Genomic DNA, 24356 nt, shown 5'->3' with positions numbered 1-24356 from the left:
AAATAAAGGTCTAAATAAACTAAATAGAAACAAAAATGGTTTAATATAAAATAAACAAATGAAAAATATTGTCAAATAAATACATTTGAAGTTAACAAATGTAAAAAGTAAAAAATTCTCTCATTTTATTTCTTTGGGACATTTATTTATTTGATAATATATATAATATATATATATATATATTATTAATTTAGTAACAACATTTATACATTTATCTCCTTATTTAATTTGAACAAATGGCACTCGACAGGTAAACATAACGTGAAATGCAGGAATTTCAAAGGGAAGAAAAAGCAAAATTAACAATAAAATAAGAAAATGCTTTAGCCATAAAAAATATCTAAAATCGTTTAAGAACGATAAGTAGAAAAAAACAAAAACAAGTTCTAGTTTGGCTGAAATTCGTTTTTAGTTTGATTTAATTTTAAACACTTCACATCAACACTTATTTGCTCTCAGGTTCTAAACACATTTTATCTTTAATTTTTATAAAAGCTTCATTTATTTCCAGATGAAGGAAAATATGGTCAAACAGAGAGGTTCACATTTCAGCATCTGACTCCCCTCCTGTTCTATTCGTATACATCAAGAGAAACAGGTTTTCAACACTATCGTGTTTCTGTTGCTTTAACAAACCTACTATCTGCCACTCCCTGAGTTTTAGATTACAGGTGAACGGGTTCTTTCTGTAAACACACTGAGAAGCTTTCTCCTCCTCAGCTTTATCACCTGGGACATCCTTCAGAGCAAAACTAAGACATCTTCCTTTCACCTTTTGATTTCTTCTTCCAGCTCCTTTATTCTGGCGTCCACTTTGTTCTTGGACTGCCGCACTGCCTCCAGCTCCTCTTTCAGCACCTCCTGCTCACTTGACAGCTCATCCACTTTGGCAATAAGGTCGTTTTTCACAATGTTGAGAGCATTTCTGTTAAACAACAGAAAGACAAGAAAGGTATCAAAACAAGCAGAGTGTGTGCTTTCATTTTCTAATTATCTCTCATTAGTAGTACTTTTATTTCAGCAATTCAATTCAAAAGCTAAAATCCATTAATTCTAATGACTATTCCCATATAAAGTGACATATTTCAAGTGCTTATTTCAGTTAATTTTATTTATTGTAGCATCAAATACTCTGAAATTTAATTATTCCTGTTGCTTGTAGTTTCTTTTTCCACCACACTTTTTCCTTCCACTCAACTTTCATTTGAACCCCTAACTTTGAAGGGTCAGCTTCTTCAGCAAAGATCTTCTGTGAATTATTTGTCTTAATGTTTTATTGGACCAACATTATTTTTGAATAAGGGTTTTAATAGCTTTAAGTAATATTTATCAAAACAAACAGGAATACATTGAGGTAATACAGTTTCTGTTTCATTTACTGATTTTAGTCCAATAGTAAGCTTTGGATTTTTTTTTTTTTAACCATCTCCCTCATCTTACCTGGATGAAGATCAACTTGGATCCATCTCCAACTTTAATCCACAGTTTATAAATATTTGGCAAATGCATGGAAGTACCTATTTCCTTTCAGTAATAAGCAAATATAGAAAGATTGAAACTGATCTTGAAAGGCATTTTCTTATTTCTTTCCATATATGAACACTGATAATGAGAAATGTGGCCCAACATATCTGTACCCCAGGGAAACAGCATGTCTGGGTTGAAGAATGAAAGGTTTCTGTACCAAAAATAACCTAGAAGATGAAGTTTATGAATATGAAAAAGTTTCTGGCACATTTATATGTGATTAACAGGAGAAAAAGTAACACTGATTGTGACACACTTATACCTTGAAGACAACCTGAAAACAGATGTTTTTATCTGGGATTTTTCCAACCGCAGATTAAATGTTTCTAGAATAACGTTAGAATTTCTGTAATAAAAATCTGTGAGATTACACTACAACAAAACAAGGTGGATTTATTGCAAGTGTTCTTCCAGGTTTATAACTGGGGAGGCTGCTGCATCTATCTCACATAAAACATGTTAAGAAATATAGGAATAACAGAAATCTATTAGCAAACTCCTCCTTACTTGGTCTCTAAAAGCTGTTTGTTCTCCGTCAGAAGATTTTCCACCTCCTTTCCCATCCCTGAAACACAAATATGTATTTAAATACAAAATACAGCAATACACAATAAAATGTTAAATCTCTTAAGCAGAGCATCAAAGGTGACTTGTTAGCATATTTAGCTGTTTAAGTTGATTCTAATAATAAGAAGTATAATAATAATAATAGAAAGGCCTCTACAGCAAAGCTACTGAATATTCTAGAATGCACACTAAAACAATTTGCCATACTTTCTTGCTAATCAACATCCTAAGCAGTCACAGCAAAAACAAGAAAGACAAATTGTTTTTTTTTAACTCTAACAGTTATGTAATTATCCAGCTCTCAGCCTCACATTAATTTAGTATATCCAGCAGAAAAAAAGATAAAAGCAGCAAGCAGTGTAACAAAAATGCCAGCACACTAAAGTTTTCAGCAAAAAGGACCGTCATGAAGGTAGAAAACAAACCTTTCTTAGATTAAAGACAAAAAAAGCATATCTAGAAAAAAAAAAAAAAAATAATATGCAGGGCAATATTTAAATACGCTAAGTAAATGTAAGATGTGAAATGTGAGCATTAGCATCGACATCTTACCGAAGAAATCATCACGGACTGGAAGCAAAAGAAGAAAAGAAAACAGGAGAAAGGGATTTGAGAGAGAGAAAAGATTAAGATCGGGAATGGAAAAAGGAAAGGATTTAAAGGAAGCATATATTGATTTTAAGTGGAAAAGCTGCTCAAATAGGACTCTTTTTCGATTCAAATTAAAACGACTAATCACATAAAGCCATTTGGACACCAAACCGGTGCTAAAGCGATGCACTTCATATTCAGATACACTCATTCATTGAGTCTATCTGAATTGAGTGGCGCAGCTTCATCCCCCTTATGGAGGCCAGAGCCTGTATGAGTTTATGGATTAACTTTAGACCATAAACCTAACTGGACATCATTTCATTTCATTTACATTTTCACACGTATTTCACTGCGATGAAATAAGAGTTCACTAACGAAAGGAAACTTTACTGCACTGGAAAAACCATCCACAAATAAGTACAAATGTCTTAAATCAAGTGTATTTACTCTTAATTTGAGTAGGTAAATGAGATAGTTTGCCAATAGAATGAGTATATTTACTCTTAAAAAAGATAATTAGAATATATATGCACTTGAAATAAGACAATGAAATTGTGTTTTCTTATTTTAAATGTAAATTGTCTTGTTCCATTGGCAAAATGTCCCTTTTATCTCCTCTATCCAAGGAAAATGCACTTATTTAAGAAAAATAATGACTTATCTAGATCTTGATTTTGACAACATTGTTACTTTTTGCAACTAAAAATCTAAAAAGTATAGTACACTTGCATATTTAGCCCCTTTTATTCTGTTACTTTCGAATAAAATCTGACAGAATGACAGTTTTGTATCAAAACATAAGAACATTTTTTACTGTTTAGATAATATTATCAAGCAGTTTTCTATTATGATTTTGAATCTGATACACATACTTCAGCAGAAACGTAGAATAGCTACTCAATTAAGCAGACATTAGTTATTTTTACTGCTTATTTTCAGATATGTAAACCTTTGAGCCATACAGAAACTAATATCAGCTGGCCATTGTATGGTTATGTAGATCCTGCAGTAGACTAACAAGGAAACATGCTCGCTTAGCTGCCAAATGTTTTAAAAACATATGACCTAAAAATAATTTTTAGTATGGTGTATGTTTAATTTCCCAAACCTAGGCAAACATTTAAAGGTGTTGATTAGTAAATAGTAGCAACATGTGGGGTTGTGCTGACTTATTATATGTGTACAGTTTTGCCAGTATTGTCAAACATTATGATTACATTTAGTGGGAGCTAAACAGTTGGATAAAGGATTCATTTATAACTCAACAAACTTCTAAATGTGAAGTTTAGTTTATAATTCTAATACATTCTAAATTTAAATTAAGATATTTCTATGAAATTTTACACTTTGCAATTTCAGGATAGGTCTCATTCTTGGATCCAGTTATTTTGAAAATCATAAAAATAAAACCCCCACACACAGAAATAAAAAAGGTTAGCGATGTTCAATTAGGACAGTTTGAGTAGCTTGATCAGGTTGTATATTATAACTGATTTGCTTTATAAAAGTATAGATGCCTTTTCAAATAGAGTAATATCTCCTCTTTGAAGGTTTAGCTTTTAAAATGAAGAAAAATCAAAGCACAAATGACAGGATACACACCTGAAAACTCGCCTATGGGTGCCACCAGCAGAAGCACATGAAAGGAAGAAACGAAAAAAAAAGAAATGAGTGAAAGGTTAACACGGGTCAGATTTCTCCTTTATTCCCACTGCACAAAATTCAAACAGGTTAAATGAATCCCAAAGCTCTACCACAAAAAAACCTCAGGAAGAAAAGCTGAACAAAAACGACTTTTATTGTAAAAATTCAATATCAAGATTAATAATGAAGGTAAATAATAATTGTGATGAAAGAGAGAGATTGCAAAGTATGTAATAAATTAAACAAACCTGACTCTGCTTCAAAAAAAGTGTGATAAAAGAAGCAAGTTGGAATAGTCATAAAATAAATGATGAAAATAAGCGCTGAATGAGTGGGCTGCTGAATTTCACTTTTTTTTTATTGCAAAGCAGAGATGAACTGCTGCAGTGTGCCATGCAGAGAAAGGCCCACTCCCAGCCTCAAGAGGAGAATATATCTCTGCACCTCTACATCCAGGAAAACCACTGTCACTGTCTTGTCACTACATGTTTAAGTTAAGAGTTTAATATTCAGTTAAAATTAAGACTTTTGACCATACCTAGCAGCTCAGCACCTGCGTCGACGTCCCCGATGATGTCCGACTTGGCGTCTTTGATCTCATGGTACAGTGAGTCAGTGTTGATGCCGAAGGCCTCGTTAACAATCCCCTGAGAAGGACTGACATAAAGCAATTTTTTTTTTAAAACAACACCTTCTTCTTGGCTGTATATATATATATTTATATATTTATATATTTATATATATATATATATATATATATATATATATATATATATATATATATATATATATATATATATATATATATATATATATATATATATATCTTCAGATTTCATTCAATGATCCAAGAAAGTTTTTTGAGAAATATCTCAGAAGAAGCAATCAGTTAATGATTGTTGATTATGTTAATTTAGGACCTGAGAGGAAAATTGCTGTGATACAAACATCTAAATACCGTATTCATCAGTTTGTTTCTTTTCATATCCAAATTAAGTTTTTGAAAAAGCTGCAATAAATAAAAGATGTAATAAAGATCTTGAAAATACATTAAACTAGTTTTACACCATATATACCATGTTTCCACACAGGATGAATGGGTTTTAGTTATTACGGAGAAAAATTAACAAAGACATTAAAAATTTATGTAAGATTAAAACAAGGATAATAATGAAGTGTAATAATAATAAATAAAGTAAAACAATTAGGAGTACATCACGGGACAAGGACTCATCCTATGAATTGTTGTCAGAATCATCTTTTTCTTCCTTTTTTATATTGCTTATTTTTAACAATATGTTTTAAACATTCTTATATTAAATATATTGTTATTATTAACTACTACAATCAAGATATTCCACAAGCCCAATGTTTGGGGTGCCTCCATCAGGCACACAAATAATACTGAGAAGAAAATATTTTTAACAGAAGGACGCCATAAAGAGCTTGGTAAAATCTTATGTCAAAGTTATCAAGTTATGTTTTTAAAGTCTTTAGATATTGAAAAATAACTTTGGCAAACTTTGCAAAAAGCTTTTTAAGAATCACCTTTTACAACAATTTATAAACCATTCCTCAACCTTTGTTGTGGCTGCATCCTCTGTTCTTTGAATATAGTTGTCACCATATTTTGTGTAAAAATCCCTTTTCTTGTTCTGCTTTAAGACAATCATATGCAGGTTTGTCATTACGTGGGGCAATGGTAAATGTAACAATGAATACAGCTTTGCTTTCTTTACATTAAGAATGGTGCCTGTGACTAATGTTTGGAGTTTTTTCTAATTGTACCCTTTCAAATGAGGGACAATTTGTAGGAGGGCAGGACAAAAGGCAAAAATGCGACAAAATCCTTTACAAATCAGGACATCTGGTTGCCTGAGCTTGAAGTTTCTAAAAATATATTATTACTCATGTTTTGTTGCATATTTGTATAGCATCAAGGGGAATACCAGCACCTATTTATTTCTACTTAAAGCACTGATCCAAACCACTAATGGTTGTCCTGTTGGCAGATTATCCCACCTGAGCAGCAGTGCCTCCATAGTTACAGTGACCGTCATGGCTGCTCACATTGCCTGGCCTGTAATGTTACATAGACAGGTCTACAGCTGTATTTTAGCAGTGCTCTGTGTTAATAATGTCATATGACATAGCCTACACCTGTTCTGTCAAAGGTCTTAATTGCAGTTTCTGTTCACTGATGCTGATGATGCAGACTTTACACGCCTGATTTTGACCTAAACTGAGCTGATTTATCATATTTCTTTTCAGATAAAACACAGTAAAAGTACAAAAAAATGTGGGGATATCTAAACGGTGAATGAACAGTTCCGCATGGTACTGTATGGGCTTCCTGTGATGTAGTGAAACAAAAGGAATAGTCAAATTGCTCCTGTGAGTAGTCCATTTATCACAGTACATGAACCCTTCATAGCTGTATGTAAACAGTTTTTCTGTACCTATTTCCTCCTCCATACACTCGGGAATCCATGCCCATCTCCAGCTCTGGTGTGGAATCAATTATTTCCTGAAACTCTGACCATTCATCGCTGCTTCCCATACCTGGAGAACAGATGCACATGCATGCTGTTATGGCACATCAGCTGCACTGCATATGAGAGATAAAGCTGAGTTTCCATCCTCTCACCAATGCTCACGTTCCTGGTTTCCTGGGAAACCTGCACCTCCATGTTGCGACTGAATCGCTTGGCGCTTTTTCTGCGATTCCCGGCCCGCATGGCATCAAAGTCGTAGGTCTCATTGATGGGGGTGATGGTAGCGGAGGGGACGGAGGAGGTGGGTGTGTTGGACTTGCTTCCTGTGCTACTGGGTGTGGCTGCAACAGAGTCAGACTCCGACCCATCCTCCTGGATGCAGCAGAGGTGAATAGCAACATGGGCACAACAGAAAAACATCAATAAATCAAATTGAAGGCTTTTATAATAAGATTTGAAGAGGCATGATCAGATGTTGATCTCACTGATTTTAAGTCATTTAAAGATATAGACCAGATACAGCCAAATTCACCAATTTATTCTTTACACAGGAGTATGAAATTTAGATACACCAACAAATATTCTTAAGCTCCTATTGAGAGCATCTGCTACTGTACTTAAATGTAATGCTAATGTTTCAGTAATGTAGAGTTATGAGCAAATCATCCATGCCCCTGGCCCCTTTTAAATTAAAAAAAACTATTTTTGAAATTAGGGAATATAAAGCAATATCAAAAGAATCAACTTCTTAAGTTACAATTCAGCTTTTTATAAATGTAAAGAAAAATGCCATGCTGGGATATATTTATACCATTATGTATTATCAATGGGATATCCTTTCTCGTATGGCATGAAAGCTTTTTTATAGTTCTTCTTTCACAGATTATCTGCCAGATTTAAATCAGGACTCTGACAGGGTAATCCAAATATAGATTTTTTTTGTATTCATTTTTTAAAATATCTTAAAAAAGGCTTACCTAGGTAAAAACATCCTTAAGAAAGCACATAATTTGGCAATCAAATCAGATCTACTTTAAAGGGGTCATAGAATGATTATATAGGGTATGAGGTGCTGGTCCTTAAGGTCTCTGAATAGGGTGTGTAACATTGGTTGGGCTCAAAATTGCATATTTTCTGTTCTATGAGTCCTAATGCAAGCCTGGTTAAAAGCCCTAGAATGAAACTACAGGTTTTCTTCCTTTTATGGTATGCTCCTGGATATTTAGATGAGCTGTGCGCTGATTGGTTGGTTTACAACGAGAGAAGCTGCTGAGCAAAGACGCATCATAGCAACAAGCACACAGTCACTTAAACATCGAAATTGTTGATATGGGAGGGTGACCAGATGTCCTCTTTTTCCCGGACATGTCCTACTTTTCGTAGCTAAAAAAATGTCCGGGTGAAATTTCAAAATAGTCCAGGATTTTGGTCGACTACAGTGCAGCACGTAGTGGAAACACACCTGGCATTCAAACCGAGCCGTAAGCTCCGGGGCTGGTCCGGGAACCCCGGCGGACGGGGGCAGACAGCCCGACCTAAACCCGACCCGGTGACGGTAGCCTGGACACAGGCGGCCCCATGCTTCCCCCCGCCTGCTTTACGGGCGGCTAATGGCTCTCTGCTGAGGTCCGGTCCAGCCAAAAGCCCAGCAGTCGACACTTCATACCCGCCCCCTCCCTTGGGCCAGTGAACCAGTGGGTTGGTCTGTATGTCAATTTCGGGGCGTGACATAAGCATACGCCAGAACCAAATAAGCCACCATCCCTGAGCTTATGTCAATTCGTTGCTTCCTTTGGATTCGCCGTTTTATGGTGGAAATTTAGAATTGTGAGATTTGCCGAGAAAAGAGGTGTCGATGGGGTTTGAACTTCTCTGTACGTCTATTTCACCCCCTGAACTATCGTTATTCATCTATGACAACGTAAACTCGGTTTTGCATTCTATGACCCCTTTAAAAAAAGAGAAATACCTGAAATACTTGATGATAATAAACAAGATTGATATTGGTTTAATTTCAGAAATGCACCATTTATTCAGCAACGTTTAGCCTGCTAACAATGTTCAAATTTTCAAAATTAAATGATAGCTAAATTTTGAGGTTTTCTTTCTACTGCTGCTGTCAAATCTGAAATTGGTGCAAGACCAGGTAAATATCAACCAGCAAACCATTAATAATCCCAAGGCCTTTTGAGCATGATTTATAGGAGGAACAAATGACTGACAGACCTTTGCTGTTCTGCTACTTATCCAGTTAAACAGATATAACAGTCACAAATATTTCAAAGAAAACTACTGAAAAAAAAGCTGTGAAATACACATTTTGGAAAAATTGGTTGGTACCCAAAGTTTGATTAAAGACAAAATCACAATGAAATAACTTAATTCTGACAAAAGCAACAATCAAATATTGCTTTTCATTCATGCTTTAACAAATAAATCAGGCCTGGACCAAAATGATGGGGGCCCTAGAAGAGACTGTAAATAATGTGACCAAAGGAACATGTGGGTGCTCACTAATTAGCATCACAGTCATTGAGTCCATATATAGAGCTACAGGTAGTTGTTGTGCTGTTTGGTGACATGGTGTATACCACACCCAACATGAACTAGAGGAAAAGAAAGAAATCTCGCTCTCATCCCACGTCTTTGGGTCCTCAACAGGATAATGGCCCAAAACACACAGATCAAAACACTAAATAACAGCTAAGAGGAAAACATTGGACTATCCTGAAGTGGCCCTCTATGAGTGCTGACCTGAATCCCTTTGAGCATCTTTGGAAGGAGCTGAAACATCATGCCTGGAAAAGGCATCCTTCAAACCTGAGACAACTGGAGTAGTTTGCTGATGAGTAGTGGACCAAAATACCTGCTGAGGGGAGCAGAAAACTACTTGAGAATTATGGGAATCATTAGATCGTCCCAAAGGTTGTGCAACAAAATATCAAGTTAAAGGTTACCACCATTTTTGTCAATTTTTTCAATCATTCTGGTGGAAGCATGGTTGAAAAGCAATTTCTGATTTTATTTGTTTGTTGTCATAGAATATTTACATATTATTACTTTTGTCATTTTATTCATTCAAGTTATTTCTGTGACCATTATGGGTTTTTCTTTTATTAAACGAGGAGAACCAATAATTCAGTCCATGTGTATATGTGTGTTTAAACACAGCAGGACAAGCACCACAGTAACACAATCACACAGTTACAAAATAAAAACTGCATGAAAATGATCCAACTAAATGTGATCGCTGCTTGCTTGAGTCAAAGCTTAAAAACATAGAAACCAGATTTCATACGAGCAGACTGGATTTATCAGGGAAGTGGTTTCAAACGTCTTTTATTTTTAAGTGACACAAGCAGGCGTGGGAGCGGTGGCGGTCCACATGAGCGTGGGCAGTAGCAGTGATGCTAGCCCCTCCCTCTTCCACTAGGGAGCTGTGGACGAAGACAGGACCCCCCCGTCTGTCCCACCTGATAGGCGGAGCTGAAGGTGGAATGTCCGAGCTCGCTGACCTGCCAGATGTCTTTCCCGGGCATCATCCTAGCCCCCCCGGGACCCCCACGTACCATGCCCTCGCCACCAGGGTACAGGCTCAACGACGGCGGGCGCTCCGCTTTGCTGCAGGTGGAAAGGGCACAGAGAAGGGTGGAGAACCACATGAGTTCAGCTGCTGGGTAAAGACCCCTTTTAAAAATTTTAAAATCTGCCATGCTACAAGCAAAAGCTACTAATTTATTAAGGTTCGATCTAATTTAACACTTACTGAGTAAGTGTAAATTAGAAGGATAATTACACATTATAAGAGCAGCTTGCATTTTTGTGTTCCATGCTAGATTGATAACGTTACAGCAACAGTTTCTAAGGCCTGACTCAGATCCTCACCTCTAAACACACACAGGTTTAAGCCAATCAAAGCCCCAGCAGCTCTGGCTCTGTGTTTAGGGTGTTTTTCTGCCTGAAGGACAAAGTTCTGCTTTGGTCTCCTGTTGTTTGCAGCCTTTGATCGTTTTTCTTTTAGGACTACCCTGAATTTATCTCTAGATACCATCTAATTGTTTACAGTTTCCCTAAATGTCTTCTGACAAACAAGATTTCTTATGAGCTCTTTAAAATATTTCCACAGCTCTGATCTGTGGATCCCTGTATTCCTTCAGTGGTACTTTGCGCCTCTTGTTTCTATGTATTACAAATTACCAACAGTTGGGTTGACTTTACTTAAGATATTATATTATATTTGCTACTTTTGTGATTTTATCAAATGAAAACTTAATAAAAAAACATAAATGCTTGGGGTTGTAATGAGGGAAAAAGTGATTTCATTGTTTATAATTATTCATACATGGTCATTTCTTCCCCCGGTAGGACTGCTATTCTTTAGAATAGAAAAATACAATTATCTGGTAGCATCCAACTTAAACTGTGTTTCACTGTCGCTACTGTTCATTGGCTCGTTTAACGGAGTAATTCCATACTATATGTTTTTCTTTTTGAGGGATCAGCTCTTAAAATATTCAAATTATCTCCTATGGGTCTGAACAATAGAATAACTTTAGGCCTGCATCTGAAATGGTAGTGAGAAATTAAATAAGAACAAATGCACACCACTTGATTAACATGAACACTGAGGCTAACATCTCTGGTCAAAAAAAAAATGCTCCACAGGCAACAGACAAAAAAGGCAGGCAAGAAGATGTAAAAAAATAAATAAATAAAGGAGAAAGAGGATAAGGTAGATTAGGGAATTGGGGGAAGACTTTGAAGGTGACATTGAATCCATTCAAAATAACTCGGTAGAATACAAAATCAGTGCATTTGTGATTCTAAGCAGTTTTACAAGCATCAATAATTGTTAAAGCGAATGCAAATGAAGTTTTTTTTTTCCTCGCTGCATACAAAGGTTTGAGCACTTCATATGAACCCTAACCAATCGATTGATCAATCAATTAAATGTTAGTTATTAAATGCTTTAAAAAAACAGAGATTGATCAAAATGCTTTAGATAAGAGAAGTGAAAGAAATGAAAATAAATCATTAACATTTTATCAGTGGATTTTACAGAATATTGTTCCAAATGTCAATTTATTTTTTGATGATTACTGTAATTAATTTAACTATTAATTAAAGAAGATGAATAATCATGATTTGGGCTTTTGTGTGCTAAGATACAGCTTCCATTTCGATGCTATAGATCTAAAATAAGATCAAAGCCCTGCATAAGGTAAGGCTGTGTTTATGTCACAGCTTTACAAAAAGTGAAGTCCAAAGGCTTAAAATGTCTGAATTTAACAGAACATAAATTAAACTGACTTTATGAACCCTTCCCAGCACTTATTTTAAGTGCTCAAACCTCCACATGACACCATAAACATCAGCAGATATGCAATAAGGGAGGATTTGCGATTCTTAGTCAGGTTTTGACTCCAAGCAGTTCGGTTTAAAGGATGCAGCGGAGCAAAGTAGGGAGAGCTATGGGAGCATGTTGGATTTACCTTTTCCTCCATGTGTGGCGTTGACTGTGCAAACAGGAGCACAAAGAACAAGCCAGCAGGACAGACAAGACAGACAGATTAGTGAAAACGACAGCATGCCATGATGACCCGCACAAACACACTAATACACGTTTGGAACACATGAACTGTTAAAGTTCTGCTTTTATTTTTCCCTTTTAAAGCAGATTACTGGTGGAGGTTTCATTGCAGGAGCTGTTAAATAATGCATTCAGTAAACCTCAGAGGGGTTCAAAGTGCAACGCTCGGCTCATCCATGTAATAAAGAAGATTGGAAGCATCAGTACTCACTGCACCTGACAATGCAGTTAAGATTTGTTGGAATGCTGCATGAATTCAGCACTGGTTTTAAAACGATCCCAATATAGAAAAGGCAGCACTTTAATTTAAAGGAATAGTACACCCAAAACATGATTAGCCTTCATTTTCTACTCACCCCCATGCTGAACAACACTCTGGAGTACTTTTTTGATATCTCAAATGCATCTGGAGATCTGGGAGGCTTCTTGCTGTCTGCTGACATTCAAATAATGGAGGTCTATGGTGCCCGAGACAGATAGGTCCATAAAAGTCCACAAAAACGTGTCAATATTCCTCCATACTGCTCGTCCAATGTATTCCAAGTGTCCTGAGTGGGGTAGCATCCAGAATTTACTCGAAACGAAGTCATTTAGAATGTTTTTAGAGCATAAACAGTAGTGTATAGGATTTCCTGAAAGCGCGCGCCAGCGCGTTCAGGACGCTACGGAAGCCGGCAGACCAAACCAGATGAAAGTGCGCATTCAGCGTCTGCTCTGCCGATAATGCAAGCGTAGAAGAAGAAATGTGCTGTTTACCTGTGCAAAGAAAGAAACAACGAAAGAAAAATGTCTGAGGACTTCAGTGTTGAGGAAGAGCATGAGTTCTTTGCCGAGCTGAATGCGCACTTTCATCTGGTTTGGTCTGCCGCGGTTTCCGTAGACTCGTGAATGCACTTTCAGGAAATCCTATACACTACTGTTTAGGCTCTAAAAACATTCTAAATGACTTTGATTCGAGTAAATTCTGGATGCTACCCACTCAAGACACTTGGAATACATTGGACGAGCAGTATGGAGGAATATTGACACGTTTTTGTGGACTTTTATGGACCTTTCTGTCTCGGGCGCCATAGACCTCCATTATTTGAATGTCAGCAGACAGCAAGAAGCCTCCCAGATCTCCAGATGCATTTGAGATATCAAAAAAGTACTCCAGAGTGTTGTTCAGCATGGGGGTGAGTAGAAAATGAAGGCTAATCATGTTTTGGGTGTACTATTCCTTTAAGCTGCACAGCTTCATGAAATCGAATCCTGCAAGATGATTAATGAGTAGCAATATATATATTTTTTTCTTTTTGGCACACAGAATCTGATCTGCAACAGTGGAACGGATGAGCTGTTCTGCACAGCATGATGATGACACATAAAAGCCTGACATGTTCAGAACCAAGGAGACAACATGTGAGAGTTACATGTTAAAATCCACAAATCAGTGTGTGACAGAAACAAGCATGAGAAAATGTCCACTCACGTTCGTCCACAGCCGGGGCCTTCTGATTGGCTGTTACTGCCCGCCTGTTGAAGTTTGGAGCGCTCTATGTGCTCAACATAGGTCTGAATCATCTGTGGACAAACATGTTCAGATATGGTTTTAAAAAAGGGAAGACACTAAAACAGGGACTGTAGCCACACTGCAAAGATAAACACTGCAAAGTCAGATAGGGTTCTAAAGTTTAGGTTAAAATATCAAAACAATTATTTTTAACTGTTAAAATTGTGGGACTTATTTTATAAACATTTGCGTACAGTTTAGCTGATAATCATTTCGCAGTGACAGAAGTCCAGGAGCCTCTCTTTTGTTGGGACATTCAGACGTGCTAAACATCCATGAAAGCCTTAAAAATCAGCTTCTGTTGCAGTTGAAACATTTTGAACAAAGCATTTGCAAAGGATCAATTGTGGCTTTAGTAAAAGCCCAAGCTTCCTGCTATTTCAAAGACATCAAGATGTCATTCACACTGACAAGGTTTCCAGGGCTTTCGGAAGAGTAACAGGCCCACAGCATGACGGGTCCTACACTGTACAGTAGACAGGCGATGCTTTTTACTCATATTCATTGTTATGTCCATCCTGCCAAAGCCAACATTTATGGAATAGACCAACATTGTTTAGCCTAAGATCTAGGTGCTAAAAGAAAATGGTCTTAGTGTCACACCATATCTAAATACCAGGGATATAACTAGTTAAACATTGGTATTGGAAGACAATGTCCACAGACGCTCTGATGATTGGGAAAATTCCAATTTTGTTAGGGAAGCAAATGGGTTTGGAAATTCCTTATATCCATCCCATGTACTTTTAACACTTAATGTACTTTGAATCAAAGAGTGCATTTATCTTAAGTTGTCAGTTTTCCATTACTGCAATTTAAAAAAAACTCACTGCAACATTTTAACACTTTAGCACACATACTCTGCAAAAACAGAACCTTTTTTATTCTGTTAAACAAATACAGTTATCAGGAATATAACCTGAAAGTGAAGATTCTCAGTCATCCAGGTCATAGTCATTCCAAAAAAAAGTTAAAAACAATCCACTGCACTTTGTTTCCAAGTTTGAAGATGTTTTGCTTCCCTTCCAGGAAGCTTTTCCAATTCAAAATTGAAAAAGCTTCCTGGATGGGAAGGAAACGTATAGACTTTGTTCTGTAAACACATAAAAAAGAATTATAATAAACAACCAAACAACAAGAAAAACTGCTTACCTCAGTGTGGCGCTGATGAAGAGCGTTGTATTCCTTCTTCATCTCTGCTTCGCGCTCCTCAAGACGAGTGACTGTAAGAAAAAAAAGTGTTTTTCTTTTATTCTAACATTAAAATCAAACAAAATTAAGGACCTAATTAATGTAGTGAAAACCAGAAGGATGTATGACAGGAAAATAGTTCAAGTTATTTTCTATATTTTTCTTATAGTTGGCATGCTGGTTCATTATGAATAATTAATAAATATAGAATGAATCAGTTAAGATAACAGAGGACTCATTCGATTTCAGCCGTCTGCTTTGTTAAATAACATAGTGAACATCCACTCACTCTGGTCTGAGTAGTTCTTGGTCTTCAGCTCTAACTGCTTCCCCTGTAGCTCAAGAAACTCCACCTGCATCTGCAGATCCTTCTTATCCGCCTCCAGACTGTCCTCAAACTCAATGAATTTCTAGAGAGAAAAGGAAATAAAACAAGACTAAAACCTTAATAATTAACTCAAGAAAAAGTGAAAAGTTTTGTGACATGATGATGATTAGATGTATTACTAAAGCTCATCAGAGGAGCGCTCGGATTGCAACTGAGAGCAGGTTTTAGTTATTCCTGTTGGGTTTTGTCAAATTGTGCATGATTTGTTTGTAAGATATGCAGGGGTTTTACGATTTGGACGTACGGAGTGCCACACTTCTGTCTGTGTTTTTGTTTTTCATAAAGCTGTCTACAAAGCCGCCCAGTTTTTCCCCAATGCTGTAAGAACAGAGAGGCTTAATGCTGTAATCCTCCAACTGCAGGGAGAACCACGGTCACTTTGCAGCACAGATACAGGACTGAACATGGAGTAGCTCTTACAAAGATACATGTCATCAAATACAGTATCTGTTAGGGGACACAATTATTTAAAACATGAGTTTTTTATTTCTGAGTAAAATTCTCCATCTCAGGTAAACATTTCCTTCTTTACAGACTCTTGCAAAAGCACTCATATCCTATAAAATTTCTACATTCAGCAAGAGGAAATGAAAAATAGCCAGACAAAAGTTTTCTCGCCATTTTTTTTTTATAGAAATTTATAAGAGATCCCATTTGCACTTTGCCACAAGCCATGTGGAACATGAGGCCATGGTTCCCTCCACAGATGAGACCACAACGGATCTGCTTTGGTCTACATGCAAAGTATGATTTAAGGCTTAAAGCTAACACTGCATATTCCCATAAACATATTATCATTCTTTTTTTTGGTCTTTGCATTAAATCAAAGTTTAATACAATCTTTTTTTGTGTATTTTACCCATATAAATAGCAAAAATATTGTAAAAGGAAAGGAGGGCAGCCAAAAAATATCTTGTGATGTTAATTTTTTTGTTTGCATCTTAAATTGCATTCATTCTGGACAGATTATTAATTTAAGAGCAGCTTCAGAAACCATCATTCCACCTCGAACCAATGAAATTTTCACCGTTCTTAAGCTTTAAAACCACATATCTCAGAAGAATGTAGAGATCCCACATACACGATCAGGAAAAGCATGATCAGGAATCAAACCACCACACTGAGATGGATAAAAATGACGTTTCTTGGGTTCTGTGTACTTTCTGTGGAAGATGAATAATTCAGCAGGTGTCTATTTGGCGATAGAGTGGATCTAATTTACTTCCCCGACAAAATGCAGCCAAGTGCATCTGAATGCGGGTCGGTGACAGTTTCAGCTATTTATAACCTGTGAAACCCGTGAAGGGAGTGAAATGACAGCAGCTGAGAAAGGGATGAAAAAGAAGCTGCATAATCACTGATAATCCTTGTAGACTTGTTGTCAGGTCACACCTTTTAGTAAGAGACTAAGCCTGAATATTCATGTGCAAAAGGTTAAACCCAGATATGATAAGAAGCACCGATGTAACAAGCAAAGCAAAAGGCATAAAGTGTAAAACCTGATAAGTCCCTAACAGTTAAAAAGGGCGGCTGATTCTAAAAACTGGTAATGGTTGATAATGATTTATGGGTGCTGTTTTCATTTCCCATCATGTAGGCCCCTGCAACCTTGTAATCGGAGCTACATAATACGCCCTGCTCCCTACATTTAATCAAGATGGTGAATTCTAATGTGTTGTCAGATTCCTTCGTTATCTTTTTCTCCTATTAGTTCTTTGCCTTTTTAACCAGATTCCCGATGCAGCTTTATTTACTCCAACCTCTTTCTTTCAGTCTGTTTTTATCCCTCTGTCTGCACCTCACTAGAACAAATCAGGTTACAGTTCCACTGCTCTGTGCTCTATTGATTTCCTGCACTGCAACTGTAAGGACGTCGTCCCATCCCCCACTGAGCTCCACTCATGGTCAGACATAACGATCTGTTTATACGCTGCGTTGTGTGTTTTGGTCACAACCATCGAAAGGAGGGGAAAAAATGGGAATTATTTGATGAATAGAAGAGATGTGAAGCTGTTAAAAAGGGAGGAACATGTGTTGTGTTCCCAGTCACTCATTAATGTTGAGGGTACCTTCCCAAAGGTTTACCAGCTTTCTTTAACTTCCTTTCTTTAACTGTATTGATTTTATTTTTAACATTAGTAAACATCTTTCTGATAAGAATGACTACAAACAGATTATACTAGGCAAAATATAAGTAAGTTAAACATGTTTGAAAAAGCTGCAGTATTTTATTTGTGTTCCACCTTTCATTTCCACTACAGAAACCACTGAGTTCAGTTTGCTTCCAGTTATCCTGAAGCATGGATATATCTAAAGATGCAGGGCATCAGATGATCATGGCTGTGTTGGGAGCTGGAGAAGTACCACCTTCCTCCAGCAGAGTCCGCCGTGGATCCTCCTGAGCCGAGCCTTCGACGCACCTGTGGCTCGTATCATCATCAGAGGATCCACAGTATAAAAGCTGTCTTCAGACCTTGCCTCGAGGCCACAGTGTTGAATCTAGTTGGTTAGCACCTGAGCCAAAGAACCTTCTGAGAATCTTTTATTGCTCTCTGAGTCCTGCTAGGATTCTAATCCTTTTGTGTCTCTGTTTCCAGGAAACCAGTTTTTCTCTGTGAGCTCTGGATGAGCTTAGACTGCCGAGCCTGCCCTCTGAGCCAAACCCCAAGACTCTTCTCTGGATTTCCCATGCAGCTCTGGATTAAGAGCTAGAAAACTAAAGCCAAGGTCTGTGCCCTCATCAGAAGTAAGACGCTGAAGCAGTTATTGGACTCTGCTGAAACAAACCTTCTCTGGTCCCAACAACTCCTCTCTCTAAACTCAAACCGGAACCCTCAAGGTATTAATCTGAACTTCACAAACCCAAGCCCAATTGCTCTCAAAGCTAACTGCTCTGTTATCTACACAGACTCCAGTGAACCAGTCCCCAGGCCTGAACCAGTTCCAGACAATATTCCATGTGCTTGTGAACAATAAACATTGTTAAACTTTTACTCCTGTTTCCGTCTCCGTGGTGTTCTGCATAACTGGGTCTCATCAGTGAACCCATCATGACAGAACACTGCGGCCAAACACAAGGCCCAGCAGATCATCTCCACCGTCGATTGGAGGAGCAAGATGCTCAGATCCAGAGACAAACTCAAAACCTACGTGAGTTATATCGTGTGGTTGATTCTCACAATCATATGCTTCAGAGTTAAGCTAACTACATGAGCAGCGCCAATGCCACGACGGCAGCGCAAACATTTCCGGGTCCAGTTCCGCTTCCGAGGTCACCGGCAGTGACGTCATCACCAGAGTTCCGCCCGAGTCTTCCAGAGAAATTTTCTGGTAATATGAAGGACTGCAAGGGTTTTTTGTTTCAATGTCGCCTTATTTTTCAGAACTCTCCCAGCAGTTTTCCCATGGATTAGAAGAAAATAACTTTCATTCTGTCCCAATTAACAGGAAGAGCCCTGGAATGGGCTCAGGCAAGGTTTGCCTCTGACGAAAGCCTCAGTTGTCAATATTCCGATTTTGTCTCTGAATTTTCTCAAGTTTTCAACCAAGAAACTGATCAAACCATTGACTCTCGTGCTCTTTTCAATCTCAAACAGGGAAATTCTTCAGTGGCGGAGTTCTCCATTAACTTCCGGGTAAAAGCGGCTGCTTCCGGATGGAATCAAAGTGCTTTAAAAGGCGCTTACTTTATAGCTTTAAACGAAAGCATCAAGGTCGAACTAGCAACCCTCGACGAACCTGCAACACTCGAAGAATTTATTTGCCTTACAATCAAGTTGGATAACAGGATTCGAGCCAGAAACAGCTCCAAAAATAGGAATCAGGGTTCCTTTGCCTCTGCCCCTGCTTCTAATAACGTGACTGTTTTTTCTGCTCCCACAGAACATTTGTCCAAGCCGAGACCTAAGACCCAGTCTCTCCCTTTGCCTGTTCAGGCCTCTCATACTGGAGAGACGGAAATTGAACCCATGCAGGTTGGACATACAAGGCTGACTCCTGAGGAAAGACAAAGACGTTTTCTGAGCAAACTGTGCATCTACTGTGGTGAGAGTGGTCATTTCATCGCCTCATGCCCAACTAAATCAAAAGCCGGGGCCCGTCAGAGGTTTTGAGGAGTCTGGCGGGCCATGTTAACACTGAAAAATCTCCTCGTCTGATGCTTCCTGCCACTTTATTCTTCTCAGACCAGAACCTCTCTTTTTCTGCCTTCATCGATTCAGGCTGTGAACGAAATTTAATTGACTCTAATCTCGTCCAGCAGCTTCAAATTGAAACCGTTCCTCTAAACCAGCCTCTTTGTGTCTCTGCTATCGATGGGAAGAAACTCCACCAGGTCACCCATCAAACCCAGCCTCTCGAGCTACTTATCTCAGGTAATCATCGTGAAACCATAACATTTTTTGTTTTTCCTTCCGCATGTTCCCCTCTGGTGCTTGGCTTTGAATGGTTGGAGAAACATAATCCCCATATTAACTGGACTGATCGTCATGTGGAATCCTGGTCTACTCTTTGTCATGAAACATGCCTCCGTTCAGCAGCTCCCGCTGTGGGGTCCCCTAGAGGTGGGGGGGAGATGGACTCTCCTGACCTTACTTCTGTCCCTTCCGAGTACCATGATTTGGCTCCTGTCTTCAGTAAGGTCAGTGCTACGTCCCTTCCACCACACAGACCATATGACTGTGCTATTGAGCTATTACCTGGAGCACCCCTTCCCAGCAGCAGACTTTATAATATTTCCAAACCTGAACGAGAAACCATGGAAAAATACATAAATGAGTCTTTAGCTGCCGGAATAATTTGCCCATCTTCTTCCCCGTTGGGTGCAGGGTTCTTTTTCGTTGGCAAGAAGGACGGTTCTCTAATAACTATTAAAAATAAGTACCCTCTCCCACTACTTGCTTCAGCTTTTGAACCCGTTCAAGGGGCTACTGTTTTTACCAAACTCGACTTGAGGAACGCTTACCACCTTCTCCGAATTCGAGATGGAGATGAGTGGAAAACAGCCTTTAAAACTCCCTTGGGCCAATTTGAATATTTGGTCATGCCTTTTGGTCTAACTAATGCCCCTGCATGTTTCCAAGCCCTGATTAACGACGTTCTCAGAGACTTCCTGAATGTATTCGTCTTCATTTACATTGATGACATACTCATTTATTCCAAGAATCATTCTGATCACAAGAAACATGTCCGCCTAGTGTTACAAAGACTACTGGAAAATAAACTTTTCGTCAAAGCTGAAAAATGCAAGTTTCATCAGTCTTCAGTCACCTTTTTGGGGTTTGTGCTCGAGGGTGGGCAGATTAAACCTTCAGAAGATAACATAAAAGCAGTCTTGGATTGGCCTGTGCCCGAAAATCGAAAACAATTACAGAGATTCCTGGGGTTCACCAACTTTTACCGGCGATTCATCAGAAATTACAGTCAAACAGCTCTCCCTCTAACCTCCTTAACATCAGTCAAAAGAACCTTCCAATGGACCCCCGAGGCGCAAGCTGCATTTGTTAAACTTAAAACTTTGTTTTCCAGAGCTCCAGTGCTAATCCAACCCGATCCAGCTAAACAATTCATCCTCGAGGTTGACGCTTCCGACTCTGGAGTGGGTGCTGTATTATCACAAAGACTTGACTCAGATCAAAAGGTTCATCCTTGTGCCTATTTTTCTCGTAGACTTTCCTCCGCAGAGCAAAACTACGACGTTGGAGACCGAGAACTTTTGGCCATAAAACTGGCATTGGAGGAATGGAGACACTGGTTGGAAGGAGCTGAGCATCCGATTCTTGTTTGGACTGATCACAAGAATCTAGCTTACATCCAATCAGCTAAACAAGCCAACCCTCGCCTATCCAGGTGGTCCCTATTTTTCTCTTGCTTCAACCTCATTATTTCCTACAGACCCGGATCCAAGAACGTCAAACCCGACTCTCTCGTCTTTACTCCGTTGATCAATCCGAGACGCCTGAACCTGGCCTACCAGCATCCTGCACTGTTGGAGTGGTTACATGGGAGATCACCGATCTTATAAACTCAGCCCTGGCTTCTGAACCTGACCCAGTTAACGGTCCTGCTAACCGAACATATGTCCCCTCTTCTGTTAGATCTCGCCTGATACAGTGGATGCATGCTGCCAAATTTTCCGCTCATCCGGGGGTGAGCCAAACAGTGGCTTTAATCTCTAGACGTTTCTGGTGGCCTACTCTACATAAAGATGTCAAGGAGTATGTCTTGGCTTGTGCCACCTGCGCCAGAAACAAAGCCTCTCACCAACCACCTTCAGGTCTGCTGCATCCTCTCCCAGTCCCCTCGCGCCCTTGGTCCCATATCGCTATCGATTTCGTCACTGGTCTACCCATCTCCCGAGGTATGTCAACAATCTTCACCATTGTCGACCGATTTTCAAAGTCCTGTCATCTGATCCTAGCCTGACGTAGTCCTACTCAATTCTAGTCAGAATATGAGTCTGATACTGCTCCATAGAGCTGTGATTATGGGGCGTCTTTCGAACGAACCAGGAAAAAAAATGCCTCTGCACTCAATTGGATAGACCTACAACCAATAAGAGCAACGGATTGCGTGACGTATGTTAAGCAAGGCATAGTTGTTGTCCACAAAAATCAAAGCGTGCAGTTGCACGCCTATAATAAGAAGATGAGACTTGATCGCGTTTCTCTGTTCCTCTTTTAAAATTAATTTGCTGTCGATATCTTCTAGAACAGACCTAATAGCAGAATCTACTCACCTAAACTCTCCAGCGGCAGCCATTGTTGTTGTCACCCAAGCGCGCATTGGTCACGTGGTTGATTACGTTACTGTTGGTCATCTGTCCATCATCGTATAAAGCCCGCCCTGACAATTTGATTGGATCGCCTGACAGTGGGCGATAATACTCGCGCTACTATGGAGCAGAGCCAGACCGAACTTCCCCGACCTCAAACTTTGTGGGCGGGACTAAGTTCGGAATGGCACCCAGGCTAATCTGATCCCTCTTAGAAAACTTCCCACGGCTTTCCAAACCGCCCAGCTTCTGATCAAACACATCTTCCGGTTACATGGGATCCCCCAGGAGATTCTTTCAGATCGCGGACCTCAATTCATCTCCCAAGTCTGGAAGGCCTTCTGCTCTGCTCTCAATTGTAAGTCCTCGCTAACCTCTGGCTATCATCCACAGTCTAACGGACAAACAGAACGAATGAACCAGCAGCTCGAGTCCACCCTTCGCTGTTTGACATCAAATAACCCCACCGACTGGAGTCAGTACATTACCTGGATCGAGTACGCCCACAATTCCCTCAAATCAGCTTCAATCTCCTTTTCAGGTCAGTCTTGGCTATCAACCACCTCTTTTCCCCGCAGACGAAAGAGAAATTTCAGTCCAGTCCGTCAACCAACACATCCGTCGATGCCAGCGCATTTTGAGAGAAACCATCACCACTCTCAATCACTCCTCCGAGACAACCAAACGCTTTGCCGACTCTAGGAGACGTCCTGCCCCGGAATACTCAGTTGGACAAGAGGTATGGCTGTCCACGCGGGACATCCCTCTCAAGGGGCTTTCACCCAGATACATTGGTCCATACATTGGTCCATACAGGATTACCCAGGTCATCAACCCATCAGCCATATGTCTACAACTACCTCCGACTCTCCGCATCCATCCCACGTTCCACGTCTCTCAGGTTAAACCAGTCATCTCGAGTCCCTTGTGCCCACCATCCGACTCCCCTCCACCCACCCTGGAAGTCGATGGTCATCCTGCCTTCACCGTCCGCCGGATCGTGGACTCCCGTCGGCGAGGTCGCGGTTGGCAGTACCTCGTCGATTGGGAGGGCATCATGACAGGCTGGATGATGATTTAAGTTACTAAAATCTGGGCAGCCATTTCTAAAGTTAGTCACTTAGAAAAAGATTCACAGAAATATTTTATAACATTCGATATTTAAATTATTTCATCCATTTATTCTAGTTTATTATGTAATAGGCCACTCCAAGATGAGTCACCAAACACTAACCTAAAGTGTCTAAAGAGGTGTAGGAAGAAGCAAAGATATTTCACCAATGATTTATCCATTATCTTTCTTAAATGATTCTTTTACTTAAGGTATTAAAAAAAAAAACTAAAGATTAAATGTTACAGAGAATGCTTTTTGCAGTTTCACAGTTGAAAATTAAAAGTGGCTATTTATTTTTTTTACTTTTGTTAGAATAAATATTTAAATTAGGGCTGCGACTAACAATTATTTTGCAGATTGATAAATCTGATTATTATTTTGATTAATTGATTAATAATGGGATAGCCAACTGTTCCTTAAAGAAGACTTTTTACTAAATTAAATCAGTTGAAACTAAAAGTTTTCCACATGAGGAGTTCTGGATGGAGCATAATGTTTTTTTTTATCTTAAATTGACAATGTTTATATATATATATATATATATATATATATATATATATATATATATATATATTAATGATTAATCGATTACTAAATTAGTTGATGATTATTTTAATAATCGATTAATCAAATTAATTGTTTCAGCCCTAATTTAAATATTTATTAAACGTATTAAAGTTGTGTTGACTATTATTTACCCTGATCATCAGCACTTGATAGAGAAATGTTTTTAAAACACAGACATTTCCAAACAGAAACTTAATATTATGTACCCATCTGTATATGACCTCACTGTGACTGATTTTAGGCAAACTCTGACCAGTAGGTTTAAATAACAAATGACAAAGAGGTTTGCTACTTAAAAAAAAACCAAAACAAATAAACCCCCACTCAAAACAAAAATGAAATTAAATGAAAATAG

The 24356-nt window shown here is 38.6% G+C and overlaps 1 protein-coding gene across 13 annotated transcripts in view; it reads right to left on the bottom strand.

Annotated features, from left to right (window-relative positions):
• The window catches only part of mapk8ip3 (mitogen-activated protein kinase 8 interacting protein 3), a 43342-nt gene that overhangs the window by 14091 nt on the left and 4895 nt on the right, over nt 1-24356 (bottom strand). For 6 of the 13 annotated variants that reach the window (XM_038282303.1, XM_038282290.1, XM_038282295.1 and 3 more), the window contains exons 2-13: nt 15450-15570; nt 15122-15192; nt 13889-13980; nt 12320-12343; nt 10343-10448; nt 6980-7199; nt 6792-6894; nt 4871-4989; nt 4291-4302; nt 2647-2664; nt 2035-2092; nt 773-925 (exon numbers count right to left, since the gene is read on the bottom strand). In XM_038282303.1, coding sequence (XP_038138231.1) covers nt 773-925; nt 2035-2092; nt 2647-2664; nt 4291-4302; nt 4871-4989; nt 6792-6894; nt 6980-7199; nt 10343-10448; nt 12320-12343; nt 13889-13980; nt 15122-15192; nt 15450-15570 — 1097 coding nt within the window. The remainder of the gene's footprint in view (nt 1-772; nt 926-2034; nt 2093-2646; nt 2665-4290; nt 4303-4870; nt 4990-6791; nt 6895-6979; nt 7200-10342; nt 10449-12319; nt 12344-13888; nt 13981-15121; nt 15193-15449; nt 15571-24356) is intronic. The other 7 variants (XM_038282300.1, XM_038282297.1, XM_038282292.1 and 4 more) reach the window with 5 other exon arrangements.

Source organism: Cyprinodon tularosa, unplaced genomic scaffold (assembly GCF_016077235.1).
Source record: "Cyprinodon tularosa strain WSP-4 unplaced genomic scaffold, ASM1607723v1 ctg181, whole genome shotgun sequence".
In the NCBI taxonomy this organism is placed as follows: Eukaryota; Metazoa; Chordata; class Actinopteri; order Cyprinodontiformes; family Cyprinodontidae; genus Cyprinodon; species Cyprinodon tularosa.
This window is presented reverse-complemented; position numbering and strand designations above follow the sequence as displayed.